Below are 26,906 nucleotides of genomic sequence, written 5' to 3'. Positions count from 1 at the left end.
TCTATTCAATGAAAGTATGTATTTAGGGGGCTAGTTTTCAAGGCATTGGGGTGGTATGCCCTTCATTGCTTTGGGAGATAGAGTATGTTCAATAATTACTTGTTAACTCTATGAATGAATTAATCACATGTCTCACTCTTAATCACAATCTGCTATCAAGTAACCATGTTTCTGTTTTCTCTAGTATAAGTATAAAGAGGTATTTGAAAGGACAAAGTCAAATTTCAAGTATGTTGCTGATTGTCCAATCAATAGGCATTTCAAGTTTGCAACTCAGCTGATGAATGAGGTACGTATGACCTGATCCAGTTAAACCTGTTAACTTACCTTAGTAGTCTATAAGTGACATTTGATTAAAACTCAACACATAAAATGACAGGAAAGCCTTTGAGTCTTTGGGAAGACACTTACGATATCCCTGTTTCATGGGCTCTGCCAAAAGCAGGAATAAGAAGTAATGAAGGGCCTGTGCAGAGTAGAGTGAGGGCCCACAGCCAGCATGGCCTCTGCAGACACTGGCATGGGGCAGCACAGCCCTCTGGGTGCCTCTCAGCTGAACTCCCTTCAGCAGGATTCTGTATAGAGTTGGGAGACCCAGAAGTTCAGTTAATTTAGTATCCCTTACCAGGGCCCTGAAATGGCAGCTCTAATCGTGTAGTTGTGATTCACACATTCAAACACATTGCCATAGTTACTCACACATTGCAGAGAAGTGTCCATTTGCACTCAAGATAGTCCTCTGTCTTCTACCCAGTTTTTTGTGGAACTGGCTTTGCAATAGTTTAAGTTAAATTTAGCTTAAAAATAAGCAAGCTATGAATTAACATATGTTTGGATGGTTTTACACTTAATTTCCTGTCTTTGTATTTTCTACAGATTTACATAAATTCAAAAACATTAGAAAATTAGTAAAATGAATCTAAAAAAATGAAAATATAGCCAATGGTATATTTATTTCAATGAATTTCTTTTTTGTTTTTAAATTTGCTTTATTTTCAGTAGATTTCCAGGTGGGATGACTCTGAAGAATTACTGTCAGTAACTTCTTAGGAAGACAGCCTTGATATATTTTGTTTCTGTTTTTCTAACTCGTGAAGTATTTCCAGGTCTCTTTTATAATAAGATAAATTAACTAGCATTAGAATGTGTCCATGAATATGCTTTTGATTCTACCAGCATTGAGTAGTAAGCCTATAGCTTGTCAGTGCCCTATTATAAATACAATATAGGATGTCATAAAACCAACATTGCTATTGACATCATATATAAGGATGGGACATTTTAAGCACAAGGTGCTTCCACTTGGGTGTCATAATTGATCTAGCCCAAGCCCCAGCCTTCTCCAGGTGATCTTCCTTTGTTTAACTCTCTTTGCCTTCCTGTTTTCATTACCCTGGATGCTTTGGGAGCCCACCTCTAGAAAGGACACGTTTCTGGCTCTCTGAAGTGTTTATCTTGGGACATTTCTATACAGCCTTGAAATTGTACTCTTGCTATAATTTGATATGATGTTTGAGCAGAAAAAATACAGAGCTGATTATGAGCAGCGGAAAGATAAATACCACCTGGTAGTCGATGAACCTAGACATCTGCTGGCTAAGATCGCAGGCGACCAGATCAGTCAGGTACTGTGATGGGGCCGCCTGGATGGCCAAGCAGGACTGCGCTCCAGTTTCTCATGAGATGTCGTCCCGTCTGCTGCAAGGATGTCATAGGTTCTGCCTATGATATTGGGATGTTCTGTTCCAGAGTATCTGTCTAGCCACCCAAAGAGCCCACGAGCTCTTTGAGTGTGCCAGTCTCTGCTCTGTGTCCTCACGTGTGCTGTGGTGAAGAGGCAATACACAGCTGGGTCCTTCCACCCTTAATCTTTCTGGAGGGCCTGTGTGTCAACTGCAGGTCCAAAGTGCAAACTAAGGTGCAAATGCAGAAACAAACAAATTAATGGAAAGAAGACAGAACTCCTTACTGTATTTTTACTTCAATGATGTCACCTTTTCTATGAGGCAATTTTGGTGGGTCTAGCTCTGTTGTTGCCCATTCACAAAGGCCATGGTGGTCAGCTGCAAATTCACAGTCAGCCTGCTTGGCATTATAATGCATTTGGTGTCTTCACCCACACGTACACATGAGAACACAAAGTGTGTATGCCTACATCTCTTCACTCAGAGGTGATCGGGATATAGAGCCGTCTTCTTTTCTGTCTTCATAAGTCTCTTTTGTGCTTCACTGCTCTTTGCATGAACAGAGAAAATATAAGTCTAGTGCCAAGATGCTTCTGAAACAAGGATGTAATGAAATCCTGCGTCCAGACATGTTGACTGCCCTCTACAACACATACATGTGGAGCCAGGTAATGTCTGATGAGATGGGAAGAGGAGACTGGGAAGCCCTGGGGGCATTCATCTCTAAGCCTCCCCTGGTTTCCTGCCCCTGCCCCTGCCCAAGCTGGTTTCACATGGTAAACCTGCATAAACATTCACTCCCTGCCAATTACCTCTGGATGCGGCCGAGTGCAGCGCCGCAGCAGCCAGCATCTCTACATCTTCTGACACCTTTGGAACTCCTAGTAAGACAGGCTTTTTCAAACTGCCAAAGTTTTCCAAATTGGTATGATGTTAGTTTATGTTTTTCACTGTTTGCCCCAAAGAAATAGATTTCTTAGAGATAAGGATCTTAGTTAAATTTGACCGTATTTAAAAGGTCTGAATATGTAGAATTTTCATCCAATGTGTACATTGCTCCCTGATGACTACTCTGCACCATTTCGGAGAGATGAGGATGATGGTGCAGCTCTTTAAATATTGGACATATTCATGGCCCCTCTTGTGTTTGACGCTGTATTCGTTAGGTTATTTCAGCACATCTGTCCTCACGCACACATGTTAACAATACTACTGATCACCTTGCCTTCCCACAAGGTCATCTGAAGCACATTCCACCACATTTCCATCATATGTTGAAAGGTAAATTTGAAGCAGAAAAAAAAAACAGTGGTCATTGCCTAACTACCAGATACAATGTTAATAAAATGCCATTGTTTCCCCACCCCCAAACAATTTTTAATCAGTCTTTTGTATTGGGAACTTATTTTATCACTTTAGTCTGACATCAGACCCAAACATGAAATGAGGATGCCTTCCTATGGACATACTATTTGCCTGAACTTTTCTCTTCATCTTGATATGATCATCGGATAGTTGTGCCTGGAGTTTTGCTGCGCTCTTTGTGTCTGCTTGAAATTGCTTATGTGCATGAAAAAAAAAATCACGACTTGAAAGTTTCAAAAGTGAATGTCTTTTAAAATAATTGCTTTGAACTGTATGTATTCATTTTTTTCATGTTTCATCTTTGATATGAAAATATAGCTTAAGAAAATATATATTTGATGCAGCTTACTGTGAGTGAATCATTACTTGTCAGACTCCAGAGAGCATGGGTCTAGGCCTGGCTCTGAGATTTCACTCTACACATACATGCCCTTAGCTTATACTTTTAACCCCTCTGGGGCTCAGTTTCCACATGGATAAAAAGTCTGGAAACTATTATTTTATTCTTATTATAATTTTCTCACTCTATTACCCAATTGCTATCAAAAAGATTTAATATGAAAGCATGGCATCATTCCCCATATCTATGGCTTATATAATAATCCTGTTGTTTTCCATGGGACTGTCTCAAAAGGAAAGCTAGAGTCCCTGAAGGCCCTCTCCTACTTCAAGTTAACTTGTTCTTCTCCTCTACAATTTAGATCAAGTACAGAAAGAATTATGAAAAAACAAAGGACAAGTTTACCTCAATTGTGGATACTCCAGAACACCTACGTACTACAAAAGTCAACAAACAAATCAGTGATGTAAGTACAGGGACCTCTGAGTGGTTTCTTGACCTTGGGGGTATTTGCAAATGTGGAAGGGCATTTTAGATGGTTACCTGTTTGGAAGACTCTACTGCCATTTAATGGGAGGGAGGTAGGGACACTGAATGTCCTACTCTGCTCAGGCCTCTTCTTTTAGAGTAAAGAATCATCCCAGCCAAATTAGCAGATACCCCATTGTAGAGCCACGGAGCATTTGCAGAAAGCATGAAAACCTGATGAGTTTATGGGAATCCTTTGTATATACTCAATGACAATAGCAACAATGTTCCCTTTATATTTTTACATACATTACAATATAAATTGAGATGCATAAAGTTGGCTCTTTCTGCCTTGACATCTCTTTCAGATACTGTATAAGTTGGAATACAACAAAGCGAAACCCAGAGGCTACACCACAATTCACGACACGCCCATGTTGCTGCATGTCCGGAAGGTCAAAGATGAAGTCAGTGATGTAAGTACTGGGATGGCTTTGCAGCCCCTCTCACTTTGGCCTCTTTCTAATGTGATTTAACAAATCCAGGACCAATTATCTATACCTGTGTAACCATCAATCTAAATTGTAGCAGTTTGAGACGGCAGTCATCCTTTTTCGCTCAGCATTCTGTGAGCTGACTGGGCGTAGCTGAGTAGATGGTCTAATGCGTGTGCTAGCAGACAGCTGCAGCTCAGGAGAGCCACAGCAACCGAGAATTGTTTGCTCCCAGCGCTGGTGCCTGATCGCAGCTTGCCTGGGCACTCAGGTACAGACAGGAAGCTCTGTATGTGGCCTTTGTGGTTTGCTGTCTCACAGAGTGGTGGATGTGTCCTAAGAGGCTCGAGTAGAAGATTCCAGACCCATTAAGGGCTACTCCTAGAACTGACACAGAGTCACTGTTGCATTATTTTGCTGGGCACAGTATGCACACCTAGATTCAAGGGGTGAAGAGACACAGGCCTCCTCTGGGTGAACAAATGGGAAGGTCACATTGCAGAAAAGTAGGTAGCAGAGTAGGATATTGTTGAGACCATTTGAAAAATGCAGCGGGCCATAAACTCTATTAATAAATACCCTATAAGCTTCATCTCAGCTAAGAGGAACATGATAGGCATTAAATCCTAATACTTTGAATTTGAGTAGAAATTATATCCATATACTTTGATATACATAGCTAGATTCTGTGGTGGAAAGCTGTCATCATTTTGGTTGGTTGTTCAGTCACTGAGTTGTGTCCAACTCTTTGCTGGACTGCAGCATGTCAGGCTTCCCTATGTTTCACTGTCTCCTGGAGTTTGCCCAAATTCATGTCCAGTGAGTTGGTGATGCTGTTCAACTATCTCATCCTCTGTCCCCCCCTTTTCCTCCATCATTTTCCCAGCATCGGGGTCTTTTCCAATGAGTCAGCTCCTCATATCAGGTGGCTAAATTATTGGAGCTTCAGCTTTAGCATCAGTCCCTCCAATGAAAATTCAGGGTTGATTTCCTTTAGGATTGACTGGTTTGATCTCCTTGCATTTTGGGTAACAAATAGATTAATATTTTAAAGAACTCCATGGCTTTATGGGCATCATAAGGAATACTAAAAGCAACTGTGGAATCCCTACCCCAAAGCCTTGACTGAGGCGTTCTTTGGTAGATAAACAAATGGGTTCACACTATTGACTTTGAGTTGCCTAGAAAAATGTTAAATATATCCGTGCACTGTTTATGAAGGCAGAAATGTATAAATCATTGAAAAATATTTATTATATTTTTCATATAAAATAAGTTTTGGCACTTCAAACATGAACATTGGGTATTCATAAACATCTGTAAGGTAGATCCCTTATGTGGAGCAGCCCATTCTCTCTCACTGGGGGGAAAAAAAAAATGAAGCAATTGTGCATCCATTTCCTTAAGCTTTCTGATTATAACAATAACCCAAACTGATGAAAAATATGGATGTCCAGGCCTGAACCCTAAAGCTACTGATTTGCTACATTTATGAAAAAGCGCAGAAAACTGTGATTCACGTGATCAGGCAAATTTAGTAAGCACTACCGTGGCTTCCTTTGGACAATTTTATTTCAGATTTAATCATGTTAAGACCTAAGATCCTTCTGCAATAATTAGTGAGAAGGCCCAGATGAGGCCCCAGGGCCCTGAAATTTAAAAGGAGCAAAAATGGGTAAAGCTAGAAATTCCAGGCTCAAGGTGAAAAAAAGGACCAGTTGGGTTCACAGAGGCTAAGCCTTCCCTGTTTCTCCCCCCTCCCACTGAAACACACTAGTGGTGGCACTAGCAATGGCAACAGTGATGACAGCATTCATCCATCAGTACGTTGGTTCATCAGGTATTTGGTTCCCTGAGGGTTTCCCAGGTGCCACTAGTGGTAAAGAATCTGCCTGCCAACGCAGGAGATGCAGATTCCATCCCTAGGTCGGGAAGATCCTTGGAGGAGGAAATGGCAGCCGGCTCCCGTATTTTTGCCTAGCAAACTCCATAGACAGAGGAGCCTGGCAGGCTACAGCCCACGAGATTGCAAGGAGTCAGACATGACTGAGTGACCGAGCACATATGTTGTCTGTTAAGTGCCTGCTGCGAGGAATGAAATAATGAATGGTGCACAACTTTGCCTGCAAAGGATTCAGCTCAATAGAAAGAATAGACAGATAAATAATTACAACATAACATAACAGCTACAGCTACAGGGGTGTGGAAGGAGGACAAGCCTGATCCCATTTGGGTGAGCCATTGGGGGAAGTCTTGTCTTCCATAAATGGTTTTTAAGATGTTCTAAACTCTGGAGTTTCTGATTTGGGGAAGGGAAAGCACATAGGCTGCTCTCCAGCTGTTCTATTCAACACAAGCTCAGAGGACATAAATTCTATGGTAACTCGGTGAACAGATGTGTCCTGAGGGGCAGACTCTATCTAGGATCTGAGACAGGATCAGGGCGTGTCTGCTAGATGCGATGGCTGCATTGTTTCTTCACAACAGATGTATTCAGTCTTAAGAAGCATTGTGTACTATAGTTACAGTTTTAATTTTTTTTTAAGACACTTGTGGGCTGCTTTAAAAAATTCACCTGTGTTTCCTCCTGCAGCTGAAATACAAAGAAGTTTACCAGAGAACCAAGTCCAACTGTACCATTGAGCCAGATGCTGTTCATATCAAAGCAGCCAAGGATGCCTACAAAGTCAACACCAATGTAAGTCCCCAGATCTAACAGGGGTTCATCAGTTTCTGCAGCACACATGGCCTCTTTTGGCATCACTTCAGGTGGTTGCGTTCTAGTGACTCCAGATCAAGGGCTGGGCCCTGGAGCCTGAGTGATAACGCTGACCTCCAAATGCTCCCATGGTTCTCACCAGGGAAAGGTGGGAAAAAAGCAAGGGTGGCCCAGGGATATTGTACCCACTCAGCCGCTGTGTCAGGAGACAGAAATGGGAGTTTAATTCTGAAATGAAGGTTACGTTTTTGAAAGTGTCTCCAGTCCTTTTGTTCTTCTCGTGCCTCAAACGCTGGAGCCTGCTTCTTCTCAAAAAAGAGAACACTTGACCTGCTTGATGCTGTCAGGAGTTGACCTAGACCTTCCTCCTGCTCACATCTCTCTGTGCTGATTCTTCTTTGTGTGTGATGGGGCATCTTAAAGCCTCAACCACAGAAACTTTTTTGTGCATTTAGATAAGTATTGACTTCTTTAAAATATATGTGGTTATATAATGAAAGATTATAAAATCCAAGCTGTGACCACTAGTGACACAGAGAATTGTATTTATTAGGGCAAACAAACTGAAATGCCTTTAGGGGCTGACAGGGAGCTTACAGGTGTCCTGAGAATGGACCGAGAGAAAAGTAGCAGCATAGATGTGGGACAAAGCAAATGCAGTAAAATGTACATTGTAGAATCTAGGTGCGGGTATATGGGTATTCTCTGTAAGATTCATGCAACTTTTTTTTTTTTTTTGCAACTCTTCATATGCTTGAAATTTTCACTATGAAATGGAAAAAAATTGATCAAAATTAATACATGAAAGCATCTGTATCTTATTGTACACAAATGATACCTTGACCAAGAAAAAGGAGAGACAAAAAGAGTGAAGAAATGTGCCTGATAGTGAGGGCAAGGACACTCAAATGAAATTACATACACTCTATTCCTCAGATTCAGCCTGAGGTAGCCAGTTCTCCAGTTCACATGCAAACCTAGCAAGTACACATGCCCTCTGAAGTCAGGCTGCCTGGGTTTGAACCCCAACTCCACTGCTCACTAGCTGTCTCACCTGGGCAGCTTACTTAACTCCTCTAGACAGTTCCTCAGCTCCTGATTTCATGAAGTTGTCATGACGATTAAATGAGTTAATATTTATAAAGCACTTTGAGAAGTACCTGGCAGAAAATAAAAAGTGTTTAATAATTTTTTTAAAGTTGTCTGAATTTAGTTAGAAGTTAAAAGTACTTGACTCAAAATAATTAAACTGCCCTGGCAGAGTTTGTTTGAAAAATCATTTCATCTGGAACCTTTAAAAATTATTAGCTTCTGTTTTGAGGCCAAGGGGTCCCATAGGATGACAAAACTAGTTGCGTAGTTGTATAGAAATTGTATAGAAATTTTAACTGGGACTCTCTTCTTGCATAAAGAATCATGATTTGTTAAATGTTAAAATGCAAGCTGAGTCCCTCTGTGCTGAGTTTGTGAATTCAGGCCACTTAATGAACTGACCTGTTTCTATCTTGTTAAAAACAGTTGGACTACAAGAAGCAGTATGAAGCCACCAAAGCCTACTGGAAATGGACCCCTGACCGCCCAGACTTCATCCAGGCTGCTAAGTCGACCCTGCAGCAGAGCGATGTGAGATGAGAGAGACAGAACTGCATGACATAGCCAGGGCAGAAACGTCCCTCATTATCCATAGTTACCACTGTCACTGAGTTAACCCTAGCTCATTTGAGATCCAAGAAGGACAGGAGGGTTGTAAAGTGTGAAAGGCAGGCTCAGGAAGTAGGCCAAGCCACACAGCTTGGTCTCACATGGCTGAGCCCAAACACTAATGGCTCTTGAGGGAGGCACGGGAGGACCAGGAAAGCTTTGTCCTGGCCTGGGGGCTGGCGAGGAGGAGCCCAGCTTGCAGTGGACCCAGCCGGGAAAGCCTTGCCCCCATCCTGGCAGCAAATGCTCATAGTGCTCTCAAGAAGACTCCCTAGGAATTTAACCAGATAGCATCTTGCTCCTGTGCCTGGCACCCTTTTCCAGCTTCCTCTGCCTTTCTTCTGTTATAGTTTGAATACAAGCTGGACCGAGAGTACCTCAAGGGTTGCAAGCTTTCCGTCACAGATGATAAAGACATGGTGCTGGCCCTGAAGAATTCTATAATCGAAAGTGACGTAAGCATGCGGTCCCCTCCCAGAGGCCTAGCCTCACGCAGGGCTGTCTTCTGCACCCCAGTCCCCAGGGGCACCCTGGGCACCCTGTGGACTGAGGAGGGCTGCTGACCCCAGTCCACAGCAGTGACTTGGCAGAGCAGGGTGGCAGCAGCGGGAAGCTGTTACAGTCAGGTGGCCGGGCCTGATACAGAGGCTCCACGAGCCGGCCCTCCCAGCCAGAACTGGGGATCTGAGGGCCTGGCTGGACTCTCTAAGGCAACATATTCATTTTCATGGGGTCACACTCTTCCTATGCTTCCTGTTTCCTCAGCTGGAAAGGAGGACTAATACTGCCTCCCAGGGCTTGGGGGAGGGCCCAATGACATTTCAAAGTGCTCTGAACTAAAGCTGCATATATAAAGATTCATCAGAACGTTCATTCTGATTGTTATTAAAGCCTCAGCTTGCACGAGATACAAGAAAATCCTTTTTTGGTATTTCCCAAGATTTCTGAACATCAAATCTTATACTGAGTTTAATGTTTCTAACTATGTCAATGACACTACTCTCCCAGCTCTATTTAGTAACTCAGCAGCTTGATAAAAAATATGCAGGAGACTCAGAGGAGCTGAAGAAATGCCTTTTTATCACCCCTGCAGCTGAAATACAAAGAGAAACACGTCAAGGAAAGGGGAAGCTGTCATGCCGTGCCTGACACGCCACAGATCCTCCTGGCAAAGACAGTCAGCAGCCTGGTGTCCGAGGTACCCCTCCGGCAGCCCATATGCTCGCCTTCTGTCCTGGGCTGATGCCCCAGGCCGGCACTGTAACAAGCTCTCTATGCTTTCCCAGAACAAGTACAAGCAGTATGTGAAGAAGCACTTGGCGCAGGGTTCGTACACGACGCTGCCAGAGACGCGGGACACTATTCATGTCAAAGAAGTGACCAAAAACGTCAGTGATGTAAGTGACCAGCCCCAGGACTCTTGGCCGCAGCAATGCCACTTTACCTTAGCATCCAGCAAAAGACTGAAAGTCATGTTTTTTCTCACACACACTTTCTTTTACGTCACTTCACTCTTACAGCCAGTACCTTTATGTGAACTTTGAACTCTGGCTTAAAAGACAATTCAATAGGAACTTCCCTGGTGGTCCAGTGGCTAAGACTCCGTGCTCCCAATGCAGAGTTCGATCCCTGGTCGGGGAACTAAGATCCTGCATACCACATGGCGCAACCAAAAATAGTAATAATAAAGACTCAATATTTATTGACTTTCCAGTTTTGGCAACTGTGGCAGATATGGGTTTTACCATACGATGTCTTGTCTGGCACTGAGGATATCACTTCCCTAGTGGTAATAAAGGGAGGAAGCTTTGATAGTGAAAATCTGTCTTTCTCATCATCTCTTCTCCTTAAACTGCTGAACAATTTAGAGAATCAAAATCACGTCTTCATATCTCCCTAATCTCTGCCCACTACATCCTTATGGATAATGCTTTAATAATAATGTATTTATTATTGTATCATGTATTTATAATAAATCATATATTTAATAATTTGTATTTATGAGCCTTATAAGGTTCCCTTTATTGTATTTTTTTTGTTAATTTATTTTTTATTTTACTTTACAATTCTGTATTGGTTTTGCCATACATTGACATGAATCCACCACGGGTGTACATGCGTTCCTAGATGAATCAAAGAGTTTGCTTTGCTTGTCATTCATTCTTTAAAGACTGGTGTGTGGTTCAATGTCAGGCTCCAGGACAGAAATGACAGAGAACTAGAATACAGACAAGACACCTCAGTTCCAAAATGACACCAAAACAGGGAACCATGGATTTTTCCTTGAGATCTTCTCACAGTTCTTCAAGTAAAACAATTCTGTTCCCGGCTTCCCCTCCTCACCTAAGTAATTCTGGCTCTCTTCAGACAAATTACAAGAAGAAGTTTGTCAAGGAGAAAGGCAAATCCAACTACTCCATCATGCTGGAGCCCCCAGATGTGAAACATGCCATGGATGTGGCCAAGAAGCAGAGTAACGTGAGTTCCTCTTCTCACTCTCTGGGGCCCACCTGCACCAGAGGATCCCACACTGGTGCACGGTGGGCTGGGCCCAGTGAGTGGTCACCCTAATTTCTATATCTGGTGGTTTAAAATATATGGTGGTGGGATTGGTTTTAATCAGAAAGGTTCCTTTCAGAAAGAAAATCAGTTTCTCAAATGAGCCAATGTGTTTTCTCCAAATGAAGGTCGCTTACAAAAAAGATGCAAAAGAAAACCTGCATTACACCACAGTGGCCGATCGGCCAGACATCAAGAAGGCCACACAGGCTGCCAAACAGGCCAGCGAGGTAAGTGGGTGGTTAAAACATTGCCAGTCCACCATGCACCGTGAGCAAGCAGTACAAGGCACCGGCCACCTGGAGCATGTTGTCCGTTTTGTTTTTCTTTGCTTCAGGTGGAGTACAGAGCCAAGCACCGCAAGGAAGGCAGCCACGGGCTCAGCATGCTTGGTCGCCCCGACATTGAAATGGCCAAGAAGGCAGCCAAGCTGAGCAGCCAGGTAACATATATGGGCAAGCAGCCACTCTACTGCAAGGAGATGCTTAGAGACCCTGCAGGAAGGAGTCATTCCCAGAATGAAAGTGCAGTATTAGTGATCAAAGAGACACGGGGTCTCTGATAGCGCTCAGGGCTTTGAAAATCATATCACGAAAGGCTTTGAAAATTTCTATCAGATGCAGTCACTTTAGCTTTTCCATTTAACATATATTGAAAGCTTGGGCTAGGAACGAGGGGGAATAAATGTCCTCAGACTCTATGTCTATGGATAAATAGTTACAATTCGGGGTTGTGTCTAATTGAGGTATGCACAGGGAACTGAGGGGGAATGCCTAATGCTAGCAGATTTCATCTTAGTGAGAAGATGGACTCAGAAATGTGCCCAAACTTGATTGCCCCATTACCTAATTTCCCTTGTTAGACTAATTATGTAGAATACTCCTGAGTTATGACAAGTTTTCAGACATTAGATCAGAGACTCCATGATCAACACCAGATCTTTCAGAGAGCAAGTTTTACTCCAGAAAGACAAGCTCAAGAATCTTATTGCTCCTCCAATTCTGAGATCCTGCCTTCCTCTTTTTTTTTCTTAAATGTTTATTTATCTTCTTCTTTACTGTTTTCTCAAGTATTTGTTTGAAGAAATAGGTTTAGGATACCTTTGGTGGTTGTACATATGCCTTTCAGCAATGCCAAACATGGAATCCCAATCTTTTGGAAGATATAAATAGTAACATCAGGTGACAAGAAATGGGAATTATGAAGAGACAAAAAGTTCAGATGTCTAACAATAAGCAAATATGATTTTTTAAGTTTTTATTTTTAAAATGCCAATGCAGTATTTTTAGTACAAATTAATGGAATGGTATAAATACTTGAAACAAAGATATGAAATCACCCACAAAAAGTAGTGGAATCTCTAAGAATAGTAAAATGTAACAAGAACTTTTCAATTTAAAACACTTTTAATGTATTTTTAAATCAAGTTCATATTATTAGCAAGTTAAAAACAAGTTGAAATCTTGAAGACTTTGCTGGTTTTGAAAATAGCGAGGCCTGTATTTCTAACCTCAAGGTGAATCCTGTGATGTGGAGAATGACACCTGACCAGGTGGTACTGTGAGCTCCCTTCTTGGGATTACTTCCTGGGAAGGCTCCCTCAGGATTGACAGCGTCCTGGTGTGGCCCCTGGTCCAGGAGACCCCATCTGTGTGGGCCCTGCCCGTTCTGACTTTGCTGTCTTGCTGGCACTCTAGGTGGAATACATCAAAGGCCAAAGGAGAGGGCACGGGCACGGCGCCGCATCTTATGACACCCCTATGATGAGGCAGCTTAAGAAAACTAATGTGCTCATCAGTGATGTAAGGCCAGCACCAGCAAGCCTGTATCTCCGTCTTCCTCTTTCTCGTCTACCATCTTAGCCTTGGTCAGGGGACTGACCAAGTTGCACTCTTTTTCTGTTGGTCTTGTGTTGGAATGTGTAGAATGCTGTGGAAATTTGTCAGGGGATATACTTTTGCGCACACCTATCTTTTCCTGCATGAAACGTTCCCCCTGGAACATACCTCCAGAGTAGGAAGGTAGAGTAGTTTTGAGATGGTCTACTAACTTCTCTAGGCTGCTGACACTGATCAAAGGATGAAGTGAACATAGAGGGGGAATCTTATCTCCAACCACAGAAAGAAAGTCTCCACTGATGACTGTCATTGGCATTTAATACATTTAAGACTGGTTATTTACTATAGTCTCGCAGTTCAGACATACTCCAAATCAACAGTATAAACTGCTCAAAATGTTTTCACTTGTAGCTTTCACCCTACGTCTTATAGTCTCAATAGCAAAGAAATGTTCTAATTCTTGAACCTGCTCTTCAGTCTTTAGAAGCACCAATATTATTGTCCTGTTCAAGTCTCTGCAAAGAAGTAGAACTGGATGTGAGATCTTTGTATTCAATTAAATGTTGAAAAAATTGGTTGCAAACGTCTTTCCCACACTCCCTGAGCCCGCTGGGATTATGGACACTGATGTTGCCATTTGCAATGCGGCGCTGCACAGCTGCATCTCAGGTTTCCCTGGTAAACAAGAGAAAGGCTTTTTCATTCCACGTGCTGCACAAATGTGGCTTTACTGTACTTCCCACCTAATCCCACACCTAAGAATTCTCGAAGTCCTGAATCTGATATGTGTCCTTATCATGCAAAATAGAGTAGTACTTAAGAAGATTCAGTCCAAAAGGAAGGTTGGACATGGTGGCTCATACTCCTTGCAGTAGTTATGCTCAACTGCATTTGCTTGGAGCCTCCTTGTGGAAAGAGGAGGCATAACTTTTTAATTAAAAAGTTAGAAATTTAAATCTGCTTAAAATTAACAGAAGAAAAAGGAACTGAAGGCCAGTAGAAAGCTGCTCTTCAAGTACTTTTTTCAGACGTGAGTTATTTTCTAAAAGATAGAGGGGTTTTAGCATTCTTCTAAAGAAATGGATTTTATTCTCATCAGAGGTGGGCCTTTGCATTTTCTCTTCCCCAGTCTTGCCTCTGCACATCTACCTGCCTTTGCCTTTCTGTGTTTCTCAGCTCTTGGGATCAGCCCTATTCCTAGGGTTTCTGTATCCTTAGGAGAAGTTTTCTCTTGGTCCAGACACCAGCTCAGCGCCTCTGACATTCCTTAGCAGGCTTGTCATTTTATCTGGGGAGTGAATTTCCTTTCAGAGAAGGGCCTCTGTAGCTTCTCTTTACGTTGTTGTTCTGTTCTGTTGTTTCTGCTTCCTCCATTGTGGGTCTGCAGTGTGCCTGCATCCTGCTGTACTGCTCTGCATGCTTATTTTGTCTGTGCATTTTCACTGGAGATTTATTCAAAATAAATGAGTCTTAGCACTGTGAATGCTTTTCCTTTAATGTGACAGACTTCATTGTTCTTAGCACTTGAGTGGCCTCCTGTTGTGCCTGTTCTGCTGGATGGGGAAAGTTCTGGGGAGGTAAAGTGACGAAGCATGAGGGGACTGATTTTAAGTGTCTACAGTGTGCGAAATATCTGGGCAACCAGATCCTGGTGTGCTAACTTTGAATGAGCAAGTCTTTTGTTTTACCAACAGCAGAAACTCTAGGTGTCCCAGAGCATCAAATATTGCCCCATTAGCTGGCTAACATCTAGAAAGGGCTCATTTTTCTTTCTTCCTAGAACAAGTAACTGGGGTGTGCTTAGTCACTCTGTTGTGTCCAACTCTTTGCAACCCTATGGCCTGTAGCCCGCCAGGCTCCTCTGTCCATGGGGATTCTCCAGGCAAGAATAGTGGAGTGGGTTGCCATTTCCTCCTCCAGGGAATCTTCCCAACCCGAGAACTGAACCCAGGTCTCCCGCACTGCAGGCGGATTCTTTACCATCTGAGCCACCAGGGATGCCCAGAATAAGTAACTAGTAGGGTTCTATTTCTGGTGTTAATCCTCGTGTCAAAGGAATCAGTCTGTCTTTCAATAAGGAAGTGTTTCTGTTACTTTCAGTTTATTCTGTCGAATATTCCTGTAAATTAATCTCATCTTTAGCTATTTTGCTTAGGCATTATGACTGTCTCTTTCCTTCATCAATCAAATCACATTTATTAAGCAACTATTAGTGCCAGGCATTGCACTTATTTTTTAAATTCAAGTTATTTAATCCTTTGTATATTCTTTTATATATCCTGCAAATAAAATATATTTAATCTTATTTTTCTCTTTATGTTAAATTTATCTCACCTCTTTCCTCCTTCTAACCTGAAATTATATCAAAGCCATTAACCCCCAAATTCTGTTCTTTTACTCAAAAGTTATGCCAATATTCTGCCAATTAAAAAAAATTAAAATGATAAAGCTAAAAAGTAATAAATAATAAATTCTCTTAAAAGTCAACAGATTCCTTACTTCTCACTTATCTTGATCATTTATAAAGCCTCTTTGAACTCCTGGTAATAGACCTAAAATGCTTTTGGTTTTGCTAGTTAGGAGGACTGAAATGCTTCAAATCAAATATATTAGATCATGTCTCTGAATTTAGCCAGAAGCCCATGCCTTTTTGTCCTGCGTCAAAAGGAAGTGAATCTTTCATACCTCTGGATAATATAAAAATAAGCAAAACAAATACTATGTCATTTGTTCTTATACTCAACCGCCTGTTGTCCCTGCATAATTATTAAGAATGCTCCCTTTTACTCTTAAAAGTGGCCTAATTTGGACAGTAAATGATATGATCACTTTATGTGTAATGTATTCTTTTGCATTTACATTTCCCCTGTTCCTCAGCCTTCAAATAAACTGACATTCAGGAATAATTTGAATTTTTGCATTTGCTATTAGGTTAAATACCGAGAAAATTTCAACAAAGAGAAGGGCAAGACACCAAAATACAATCCAAAAGATAGCCAGCTCTACAAAGTCATGAAAGATGCTAATACTCTTGCAAGTGAGGTATGTGCTTGTTTAACTGTAGTAAAATATATAATGTGAATTTGCCATTTTAAGTATTTTTAAGTATGTAATTCAGTGGCATTAATTACATTCACAATGCTGTCCAACTACCACTATTAATTCCAAAGCTTTTTCATCACCTCAAAACACAAACTCTATAACTATTAAGCAATAACTTTCCATTTCTCTCTCCCACCAATCCCTGGTAAGCGCTAATCTACTTCCTGCCCCTGTAAGTTTGCCTATTAGAGATTTCATGTAAGTAGAATTATGTAATATGGGTCCTTTTTTGGTCTGGCTTATTTCATTTAGCTCAGTGTTTTCAAGGTTCGTCCGTGCTGTGTAGCGTATGTCAGAACTTCATTCCGTCTGTGGTTAAATAGTATTCCACTTTATGTATCTATCACACTGTGTTTGTCCCTTCATCTGTCAATGGATACTTGTTTCCCGTTTTCGGCTATTGTAAATGAGTATTTTTTTTTAAAATCACTATTTCCAGCATTTGTTTCAGGATGAGATATCGTGTTATGATTTCATTCGTACCATTTTCCATTTCCTATTTATATGATTTCCTTTTTCCCCTTACTGTGGCACAGGTTAAGTATAAGGCTGATTTGAAGAAACTTCACAAACCCGTGACTGACATGAAGGAATCTCTAATAATGAACCATGTCTTGAATACAAGTCACCTTGCCAGTTCTGTAAGCTCAATCGTTTGTTCCAAATACAGCTTGTTTCACCCATTTACAGCTAAATCCCTTCTTTGAGGTCACATGCGTCTCCTTCTCCGCTACTGAAAGCACGTCTGTCTTCTGAGTGCATTCTTCCAAATGACAATATTAACCTACCAGTGCTCCACCGACTGCAGACCTCTGATTATAAAAACGCTTCTGTTTGGAAATATTTTAACTTCTTTTTCTCCCAATTAACCACTCCCTTTCCTCCTCCTAAAAACATAGACTTAACACCTGGAATAGTTTCTTTCACTTTTAACTCTTCACTCTTAAAAGCCTACTTTGAATAAGCCACATAATCTAAGTGCTTACATCTTTGTATTTATTAACTGACAATATTGAACATGTATCTTCATCCTTTAAAATGTTTTTTTCACCCACTATGTGGTGTTCGCTAATTTTCATTTGGTCTTGATGCTGCTGCTGTGTAAATATCCAACCTAAAGAGAAAAACAGGAATGCGGAGCAGCTTTGCCATCAATGTGCCTTTTTTTGCCTCCTTCCCCTCAGTACCAGTACAAGAAGAACTATGAAAAGAGTAAAGGTCACTACCACACAATACCTGACAATCTGGAGCAGCTTCATCTCAAAGAGGCCACAGAATTACAGAGTATCGTAAGTTGACCAAGACTGTCTTTTTTCCTGCACATTCACCTACAATGTCAAAAGTTTTCATGGATTCCCCTAGAGGACAGTAGTTACTCTTGTAGCAACAATTGCTTGTGAAAATGCCCAAAGATATTGTGGGCTTGGAATTTGGCAACATGTTGAAACAAATGTTCATGTTATGAATGATAACAATATCTACATACATTGGAGAAATACTGCGTAGGCATGCAGTATCTGTTATTCAGGTTACTCACAGGGACTGGAAGCATAAAGATTATATCACCAGGGAGACAGACCCCTTAGAAAGTATTAGTGGGACTTCCCTGGTGGTCCAGTGGCTAAGACTCTGTGCTCCCAATGCAGGGGGCCTGGGTTTGATTCCTGGTAGGGGATCCAGGTCCCACATGTTGCAACTAAAGATCCCACGTGCCGCAGCTAAGACCTGACACAGTCAGATAAATCAATAAATATATTTTTTAAAAAAAAGGAAAAGAAAATATTACTAAGAATGATAGGGAGTCTTTGGAGGATTTGGGGCAGAGGAGTGATATGCTCAGGTCACCACTGACGTAGTCTCTGGGTGTGGAAGAAATTGCAAAACTTATACAAGTAAAATTCTCACAGGAAAGAACTCGGGGAAGGAATTTGCTGCCACATGATCTTCTATTTCACAAATTCAGCTATTTCCATCCCCGTTGGGCATTAACAAGAAGGCTGAATTACTGGAAATGCCTTCCATCATCCATAAAGCAGCCCGTGTTCCTGGACCTCTATGTTAATGTGTTGTCATAAGCAAGAGAGCGGAGATTGGACTTTCCTATGAAGATGCTGTGTGACCCAGGCTTTTGTCTTTCAGTGTCTCCTGTGTAAATTAGGAATATCTGTAGATTCCTTCCATTCCTGAGCCCCTGTGATGAGGATGAGGAGTGTATTTGTAAAATAGCCTTGGAGTCTTTTTGAGAATGTCAGGTTTGTTGGAAATTCAGTCAATGACTAGTTAACTGGTTTTCATTTTCATACCAATCTATATTGGCAGCATTGAATATGTGACCAGTTATTACCTCAGTTGAGTTGCTACGTAAATAAAGTTGTATGCATTATCTATTAAGGCCTCAGGTCCCTGATAAAAGTTCTTATGAAGGGAAGGTTGGAGATTTTTATTAGAAATATTGGCTGATGCTCAGGCTAAAATATTCATATCTATACACATCCAATCTCAGCGAATCTTCCCTGTGGGCAGTTTTCCCGTGAATTTTCTTGTCTTAATGCTTGTCTTGGCTGATTCTTCTGCAGTGATCTTTTTGTCTCCTTGAATTGAACACAAATCCTGACCATGCCTTGCAGACAGTTATGGTGTTATCCTGCCAAGCCAAAATAAAAAGTTACTTTCTGAAACATGACAGGAGACTGTTTTGCATGGCAATGAGATGCCACACAATTGGACATAATGTATCAATTAAAAATACTATTGTTAAACTGGTCTGTCTCAGAATTGGCCAGAGATATCTCATAAGGGTTTTATCACTAGGTGAAATACAAAGAAAAGTATGAAAAGGAACGAGGGAAGCCTATGCTAGATTTTGAAACACCAACGTACATCACTGCCAAGGAGTCTCAGCAGATGCAGAGTGGGGTAAGTCCTGCACAAACCCCAACACAGCAAATATACCATCAAGCTAACGCAAACAACCTCTACCCGCAAAAGTGTTGAGCCTGTTGTTATCCCAAAGGTGTGGATGATGGGATTCTTCAACATATAATTACCAAAATCTTTTCCATATCTCAAATCCTGTGGTTACATTATATATATAAAAAAATGTTCTGAATACTAAACATTTACCATATATGTTTTATCTCAACTACCCTTTTCACAGAATTAGGACATAGCAAACTGTTCCTAATACTGAAACAAATTATTTTGAATGTAATGTAATTTTTTCTTTGAATCAGTTCCCTCTATGCAGACCCACTGTTGGCTTTGAATTGTTCTCTTAATAGGAAGCCTCCAGTCCCAGAAAGGAAGATTTTTTTTTAATCAGGATTTTTATCAAAATATCAAAGTCAGTATGTCATATTTCCTATTTTAGAAATGTAAGCAGAGGCATCTAAAATAAAATTTTAAAAAATTTTAATAAATAGTGGAGAAGAATGAATCTTATTTTGAAACTGAGAATGTCTGTCTTCATTGGGAAACAGGCTTATTTTGGATTTCTTCTGCCTCACCTCCATGGGCATATCTCTAACCATAAAGATAAATGGCTTTTAATATAAGTAGTAGTTTGGGGAGCTTTCTGGTGTGTAGAATGCCAGATAACAGAAAATTTTAAATTGTTTAAAACAGTTGGTAAACCTGGGAAAAGCATCTGTAGGAGCTCCTTGTACTATTCTGACAACTTTTCTGTAGATGTCAAATTCTATCGGAACTGAAAATGACAAAAATCAAGTCCCAAAGTCTACTCCAAGCCTCCCAGTCATTCAGCCTCATCCAGAGACTTGAGAGATGGGGGAGGTGGTGGCCCTTCCTCCCAACAGTGAACAAAGCCTGATAACCTCTCTAGGCTTCATTATCCACCTTATTTGTTCGGTGATTTAGAATAATAGTTGAGATTATGAGAAAGGGCAAATTTGCATTTGATGCTCTCAAGATCCCCTTCCTCTGAGTGGTTTTTTATTTTCTTCCCGAGTCACTTCTAATTCAGAAGCAGAATCTTTTACTGCCTTCAGAAAAGTGTCATCAAGAGAGAGGACAATGGATTGAGAGTCTTGGGGGTACATCCATCCTTCGCCTTTCAGAGGGCCAGCCCCCATGGGAGCGGGAGACAGGCAAATGAGAGGCCACCAAAGGTTCTCAGCCTCTTAAGTTCCCTTGGGTAATTTGCTCTGCCCAGGGTATTTCCAGAACAATCAAGTCATGTTTCAAATGTGTGATTATCAGCAGAACTAAGATCAAGAAGCCATACACAGAAAGAAAATGTAATTGTTTTCTTCCTAGGGTTGAGAAATAAGTTGTAACAAACATTCTTTCTTGTCTTTCCTTCCTACTTACATTAGAAAGAATATAGGAGAGATTATGAAGAGTCCATTAAAGGCAGAAACCTGACTGGCCTGGAGGTCACACCAGCTCTATTACACGTCAAATATGCAACCAAAATAGCCAGCGAGGTAGTGCCCACTCGGTCTCTCCTCTCCCTCCTGATCCAAATAATTCCACTAATGACACTCATCAACGTATTCCTACGATTTTCACCACCACCTAACTCTTCGGGTTCCAAGCTGGGTTCCCATGTGTCTCATACTAGCACCTAATCTATTACCCATGTTAATTCTCCTAATTTTTTAATTGAATACCTAATAAAATGTGATTACCTTAGCAATAATTTCTAGTTTCTTATTTGATATTGGATATTAAGTGATGAAGCTTATACCCTGCCTTTTTTTTTTATTGACTAAACTGTAACTGTTTGAAACTAGGAGGTTTTTGTTTTGTATTTTGGTGAGGGACTTTGCAGCAAAGAGGAACAATCCAGGCTTTCTTGTGAGCATTGTTGCTTGTATTTTGTGCTATAGAAAGAGTACAGGAAAGATCTAGAGGAAAGCATCCGTGGGAAGGGTCTCAGTGAAATGGAAGACACACCGGATATGCTAAGAGCAAAGAATGCCACCCAGATCCTCAACGAGGTGGGCACCCAGCTGACTGCATGCACAGGATCAACCGAGTATCTTCTTCCTAGCCAAGTTGCATTTTTTAAAAAAGTGATAAAAAGTTTTTGAATTTCAGTTTCTCTGTTCAACATGATTATTAATCATTACATAAAATATCTCGATTTCTGATGAGATGATATTGTAACTGTTTCCATAGTGGCTATACCTGTTCTTTATCTAGTAAGCTTTTGATTTAATCTTGATACATTTGTTGTGCCCATTTAAGTAAAAACACCACTGGAGTGGTGGGCACCTAAGTGCAATTGTTTATGCACCAAAGCAGATTTACAATATGCTTTGTACTTGAACGTTCTAAGCAGAGAGTGCTAGAAAGTTCCCCGGAGGCGGCTCTGGCGTGAGCCTGGCAGTTTTCTGAAGCGGCCTTCTGCTGTGCCCACTGTCCCACCCCAGGGAGTGGTGAGGTGACACTTGCAATGCAGGTGGCATGTTATGCGGGCCTAGCTTCACTCGGCACATTTGTTATCTTGGCCTAGCTTCACTTGGCACATTTGTTATCTTGCTATGACAGTTAACGAACATTTCTTTTCATGCTACTATAGAAAGAATATAAGAGAGATCTGGAGCTGGAAGTCAAAGGAAGAGGTCTGAATGCCATGGCCAATGAAACTCCCGACTTCCTGAGAGCCAGGAATGCTACAGATATTGCCAGCCTGGTGAGTGTTCCATGTCAGTCTTTCAAAAAAAAAACAAAAAACAAAAAGGTAGCTGTGATTGTAAGAAAACAGTTTTTTCTTCTATTATCTTACTTGTTGGTCAATTACGGTCAGATGCATATAATGGCATGGTGGAATTTGTTCTGATGAAAGGATCTGGGACCTTTGTCAGAGCTGCTCTCATCTGTCCTTCTTCCAGCTCTTCCGAAAACAATCAATGCTTTACTATCTTGATTATCTCTCTCCTTCTCCTTTCCCAAACCCTGCACAACATCTCTCACCCCACCCACTCCCCAGTCAACTAGATAGAAAGTCTAGGACTCAACCTTTCTTTGTGAATCTCACTCCTTAGCATAGAGCTATAAACACAAGAAAAAAAACAATTGTTGAGTAGCAAATGAATGAATCCTTTTATCTTTTGTTTTTATTTTGAATAATGAATCCTTTTAGAAAAGAAGTATTAATCACTTAATACTCAAACTGAGCCAACGAATGTTGTGTGCACTGTAAATATTTACCAACTATTGGATGTTCCTTTTGTAGATTAAGTATAAGCAATCAGCAGAAATGGAAAAAGCCAATTTCACTTCTGTGGTTGATACTCCGGAGATCATTCATGCCCAGCAAGTCAAGAACCTTTCAAGCCAGGTAAGGACATTTATCAGAATATCACACATTGACCCCAATCACAAAGAACAAGTCTTTCCATTAATAGTGAAGGAGATTCTTTCAAATCACAATTTTGCCCAGTAAAAAAGAAGGGATTCATCTATGATGCAAATTTGAGTTAGACTTGAGGTTCCTATATCAGAATTAAAGGAGAGAATTTTAAGGTACTGAAGAACTCTTAAATGGTTCCACTCGTAATTTTTTAAGGGCTTCCCAGGTGATGCCAGTGGTAAAGAATCCACCTGCCAATGAAGGAAATACAAGAGACGTGGGTTTTATCCCTGGAATAGGAATTGGCCACCACTCCAGTATTCTTGCTTGGAAAATTCCATTGACAGAGGAGCTTGGCGGACTACAGTCCATGGGTCTGCAAAGAGTTGGACATGACTGAACACACACATACATCACATAATTTTTTAAATTTATTTTCCCAGTTTTATTGACATAAAGTTGAATGTATCACTGTGTAAGTTTAAGGTGTACAGTGTAATGGTTTGTGAAAGTTGCTCAGTCATGTCTGACTCTTTGTGATCCCATGGACTATTGAGTCCCTGGAATTCTCCAGGCCAGAATACTGGCTGCTGCTGCTGCTAAGTCACTGACTCTGAGTCTGACTCTGTGCGACCCCATGGCAGCCCACCAGGCTCCCCCACCCTGGGATTCTCCAGGCAAGAACACTGGAGTGAGTTGCCATTTCCTTCTCCAATGCATGAAAGTGAAAAGTGGAGTGGGTAGCTGTTCCCTTCTCCAGAGGATCTTCCCAACCCAGGGATTGAACCCAGGTCTCCCACACTGCAGGCAGATTCTTTACCAGCTGAGCCACAGGGAAGCTCAAGAATACTGGAGTGGGTAGCTTATCCCTTTGCCAGAGAATCTTCCCAACCCAGGAACTGAACCGGGGTCTCCTGCATTGCAAGCAGATTCTTTACCAACTGAGCTATTAAATGTAATAATGGTTTGGCTTATATTAATTGTGAAGTGATTACCTCAGGAAGTTTAATTAGCATCCATCATATAGTAAAAAAAGAAAAAAAGAAAATTTTTCCTTGCGATGAGAACTCTCAGGATTTAGCCTCTTAACAACTTCCACACACAAAGCAGCAGGATTAACTACAGTTGTCATCATGTTATTCATTACGTCCCTACTACTTTATAACTGGAAGTCTGTCACTTTTGACCACCTTTCTCCAATTCCACCTCACCCCCAACTCCCACCTCTGGCAACCACAAATCTGATCACTTTTTCTATGAGTTTTTTGGATTTTAGATTCCACAGATATGTGAGATCGTACACTCACATATTTGTGAGATCAAGTATTGGGCTTTCTCTGACTTATTTCACTTAGTGTTATGCCCTCCATGTCTTGTCACAGATGCTGGGATTTTCTGTTTTTATGCCTGAATATTATTCCATTGTACATATATAGCACAACTTTTTTAAAATTGGAGGGTAACTGCTTTACAATGTTGCACTGATTTCTACCACACAGCAATGCAAATCAGCCACAATTAAACATATATATCTATGTATATATACACATACACAACATTTTTCACCCATCATTTGCTGATAGACGCTTAGGTTGTTTCCATGTCTCGACTATTATAAATAACGATGCTGCTGCTGCTGCTAAGTCACTTCAGTCGTGTCCGACTCTGTGTGACACCATAGACGGCAGCCCACCAGGCTCCCCCGTCCCTGGGATTCTCCAGGCAAGAACACTGGAGTGGGTTGCCATTTCCTTCTCCAATGCGTGAAAGTGAAAAGTGAAAGGGAAGTCACTCAGTCATGTCCGACTCTTCGCGACCCCATGGACTGCAGCCTACCAGGCTCCTCTGTCCATGGGATTTTCCAGGCAAGAGTACTGGAGTGGGGTGCCATTGCCTTCTCTGAATAATAACATTATGAACATCAAAGTGCAGGTATCTTTTCAAATTAGTGCTTTTATATCCTTCAGATATATTCCCAGAAGTGGAATTGCTGGATCCTGTGGTAGCTGTGTTTTTAATTTTTTGTGGATCCTCTATACTATTTCCCAAAGAGGCAAAACCAGTTTACAATCCCAGTGGGGCACTGTTGTCCACACCCTCACCAGCATTTGTTTGTTATCGCTTGTCTTCCTGATGATGGCCATTCAAACAGGCATGAGTTACCAACCATAGTTAAAAAATCAGTCTCTTAAAATGTGGATGTAAAATTTGTGTGCAAATCTGGAAGAAACAAAGTTGATCACCCACATTTGATTATCAGTTTCTTTAACAAGATTGAGATTATGTCATCAACATTAACCACATACAGTCTAACCCTGATTCTTCCCAATGGATAACTCTCTCTCTTCCTACAGAGAGGTAAAGAAAAGTATGATGTCCTTCATACTCCAGGATTTATCCTCATTTGTTTTAATCTTCACTGCTGATCAGGAACCTGCAATTTACTTGAGTAGCCCCAAATTAGAGGTTTTTGCTTGTCTCCTAATCATTGAGTTAGAAAGCAGTAGTTGTTTGAGTGGGCTATACTTCATAACACCTGGGAATGTAGTTTTCCTGGCCCCATCTTGGAAGTTCTTGTTGGACCTGCCTGCTGGCTCACCCCTGTAGCCAGGAGCCCAACCATACCTGCTCACAGCTCAGTGACAATATCTTTGTCACCAACCAAGGACTGGCATTCAAGAGGCCTTGCTGATGGCTCTCAACCCTCCTTTTCTCCATTTTGCCTGTTGAATAGGCTGGCCCCATCCAGTTCACTACAGGCATTGCTTTGTCACTGCCAGGAACCTCAGGGGCTGTCACCTCCCCATATGGCCACTTGGCCAGTTTAGCCATTGACAATCTTGTTGTTCAGCTGCTCAGTTGTGTCCAACTCTTTGCATGCTGGACTGCAGCATGCCAGGCTTCCTTGTCCTTCACAAACACCCAGAGCTTGCTCAAACTCATGTCCATTGAGTTGGTGATGCCATTCAACCATCTCATCCTCTGTCATCCCCTTCTCCTTCTTCCTCCTACCTTCAATCTTTCCCAGCATCAGGGTCTTTTCCAATGAGTCAGCTCTTTTTATCAGGTGGCCAAAGTATTGGAGCTTCAGCCTCAACATCAGTCCCTCCGATGAATGAATATTCAGGATTGATTTCCTTTAGGAATGACTGGGTTGATCTCCTTACAGTCCAGGGGACTCTCAAGTCTTCTCCAACACCGCAGTTCTTCTCCAACACCAAAATGACAATGGGTCATGACAATGGATCCTGGACTCAGTTCTCCTGGAAAGAAGAGGCCTGGTGCTCACTGATCCAGGGTCTCCGCTTTACAGCTCCCTAACATCCTTAAACAGTAAAAAAAAAAAAAAAAAAAAAAAAAAAAAAAGACTTTCCCCCTGCTGAGCAGGAAGGGCTATTTTAGGTCCTATTGGCCTATATCCCTGTGTTGTTCACCATCCTTATTTCTTGGAATCTGTTTCCAGAAAAAGTACAAGGAAGATGCAGAGAAGTGCATGTCATATTATGAGACCGTTTTGGATACCCCAGAGATGCAGAGGGTCCGGGAGAACCAAAAGAACTTCAGCCTTGTGAGTTTTTATTGATTCTAAGGCACAGCTCACTGGGACCTGGGTTGAGGTTGGGAAAGAAGGATGCCTCTGGGCATACATGCTTAGGTATCCAGCCTATAGCTGTTCTCAGCACCTCCCTGCCCAGGAGATGTGTGTTCCAGTTTCCTCCGGGCTCACCTTATTATCTCAGTCCCAAATCATCTCACACTTTGTTAGTGACTTCTTGTCTTTGAATATGAACTATCACCATCTTTTCTAGGTGGTGACATCTTTTTCAAGATAATTCTAGGCAAGATATTAAAAAAAAAATACTTTTAGGGTTTTAAAGTTTAGTTTCAAAAAAAAAAAAAGTTTAGTTTCTCTCCAAAATTCTTAGTGAATTTCTCATTGGCTATCTATGATTATTGTGGCAGATACATTTAAAAAAAATATATACAGGTTTTAACTTCCCTTATACAATAGAGGACAATTAAAAATATATAAAAACAATGTTGAAATCTTAAGATGTTTACTCTCTTTTTGTAACAAGATGTTTACTCTTTTTCCATAGCTCCAATACCAGTATGACCTTAAAAACAGTAAAGGAAAAATTACAGTTGTTCAAGACACACCAGAAATACTGCGTGTTAAGGAAAATCAAAAGAATTTCAGCTCGGTATATTTACTATTTATTCTTCATTTAATGCTAACCTAATATTTTGAGTCTCTTGTTTAAAAATATACTAGCCTCACGCTGATTCAGACAATTAACATCTAACCACCTCAG

The 26,906-nt window shown here is 41.1% G+C and overlaps 1 protein-coding gene across 39 annotated transcripts in view; it reads left to right on the top strand.

Annotated features, from left to right (window-relative positions):
• The window catches only part of NEB (nebulin), a 206,756-nt gene that overhangs the window by 160,861 nt on the left and 18,989 nt on the right, over positions 1-26,906 (top strand). For 28 of the 39 annotated variants that reach the window (XM_040229063.1, XM_040229055.1, XM_040229061.1 and 25 more), the window contains 23 exons: positions 185-289; positions 1,521-1,625; positions 3,752-3,856; positions 4,227-4,334; positions 6,946-7,050; positions 8,590-8,694; positions 9,123-9,227; positions 9,866-9,970; positions 10,059-10,169; positions 11,140-11,250; positions 11,460-11,561; positions 11,669-11,773; positions 13,029-13,133; positions 16,101-16,211; positions 16,808-16,912; positions 17,456-17,560; positions 19,083-19,187; positions 20,606-20,716; positions 21,122-21,232; positions 21,817-21,930; positions 22,474-22,578; positions 26,054-26,158; positions 26,691-26,795. In XM_040229063.1, the coding sequence (XP_040084997.1) occupies positions 185-289; positions 1,521-1,625; positions 3,752-3,856; positions 4,227-4,334; positions 6,946-7,050; positions 8,590-8,694; positions 9,123-9,227; positions 9,866-9,970; positions 10,059-10,169; positions 11,140-11,250; positions 11,460-11,561; positions 11,669-11,773; positions 13,029-13,133; positions 16,101-16,211; positions 16,808-16,912; positions 17,456-17,560; positions 19,083-19,187; positions 20,606-20,716; positions 21,122-21,232; positions 21,817-21,930; positions 22,474-22,578; positions 26,054-26,158; positions 26,691-26,795 (2,454 nt within the window). Of the gene's footprint in view, positions 1-184; positions 290-1,520; positions 1,626-2,248; positions 2,354-3,751; positions 3,857-4,226; positions 4,335-6,945; positions 7,051-8,589; positions 8,695-9,122; positions 9,228-9,865; positions 9,971-10,058; positions 10,170-11,139; positions 11,251-11,459; positions 11,562-11,668; positions 11,774-13,028; positions 13,134-16,100; positions 16,212-16,807; positions 16,913-17,455; positions 17,561-19,082; positions 19,188-20,605; positions 20,717-21,121; positions 21,233-21,816; positions 21,931-22,473; positions 22,579-26,053; positions 26,159-26,690; positions 26,796-26,906 lie in introns of all 39 variants that reach the window. The other 11 variants (XM_040229059.1, XM_040229054.1, XM_040229052.1 and 8 more) reach the window with 3 other exon arrangements.

The sequence above is a fragment of the Oryx dammah genome, unplaced genomic scaffold (genome assembly GCF_014754425.2).
Source record: "Oryx dammah isolate SB20612 unplaced genomic scaffold, SCBI_Odam_1.1 HiC_scaffold_27, whole genome shotgun sequence".
Lineage (NCBI taxonomy): Eukaryota > Metazoa > Chordata > Mammalia > Artiodactyla > Bovidae > Oryx > Oryx dammah.
Note: the sequence above shows the minus strand (reverse complement) of the source record. Positions and strands in the feature narration are given on the sequence as shown.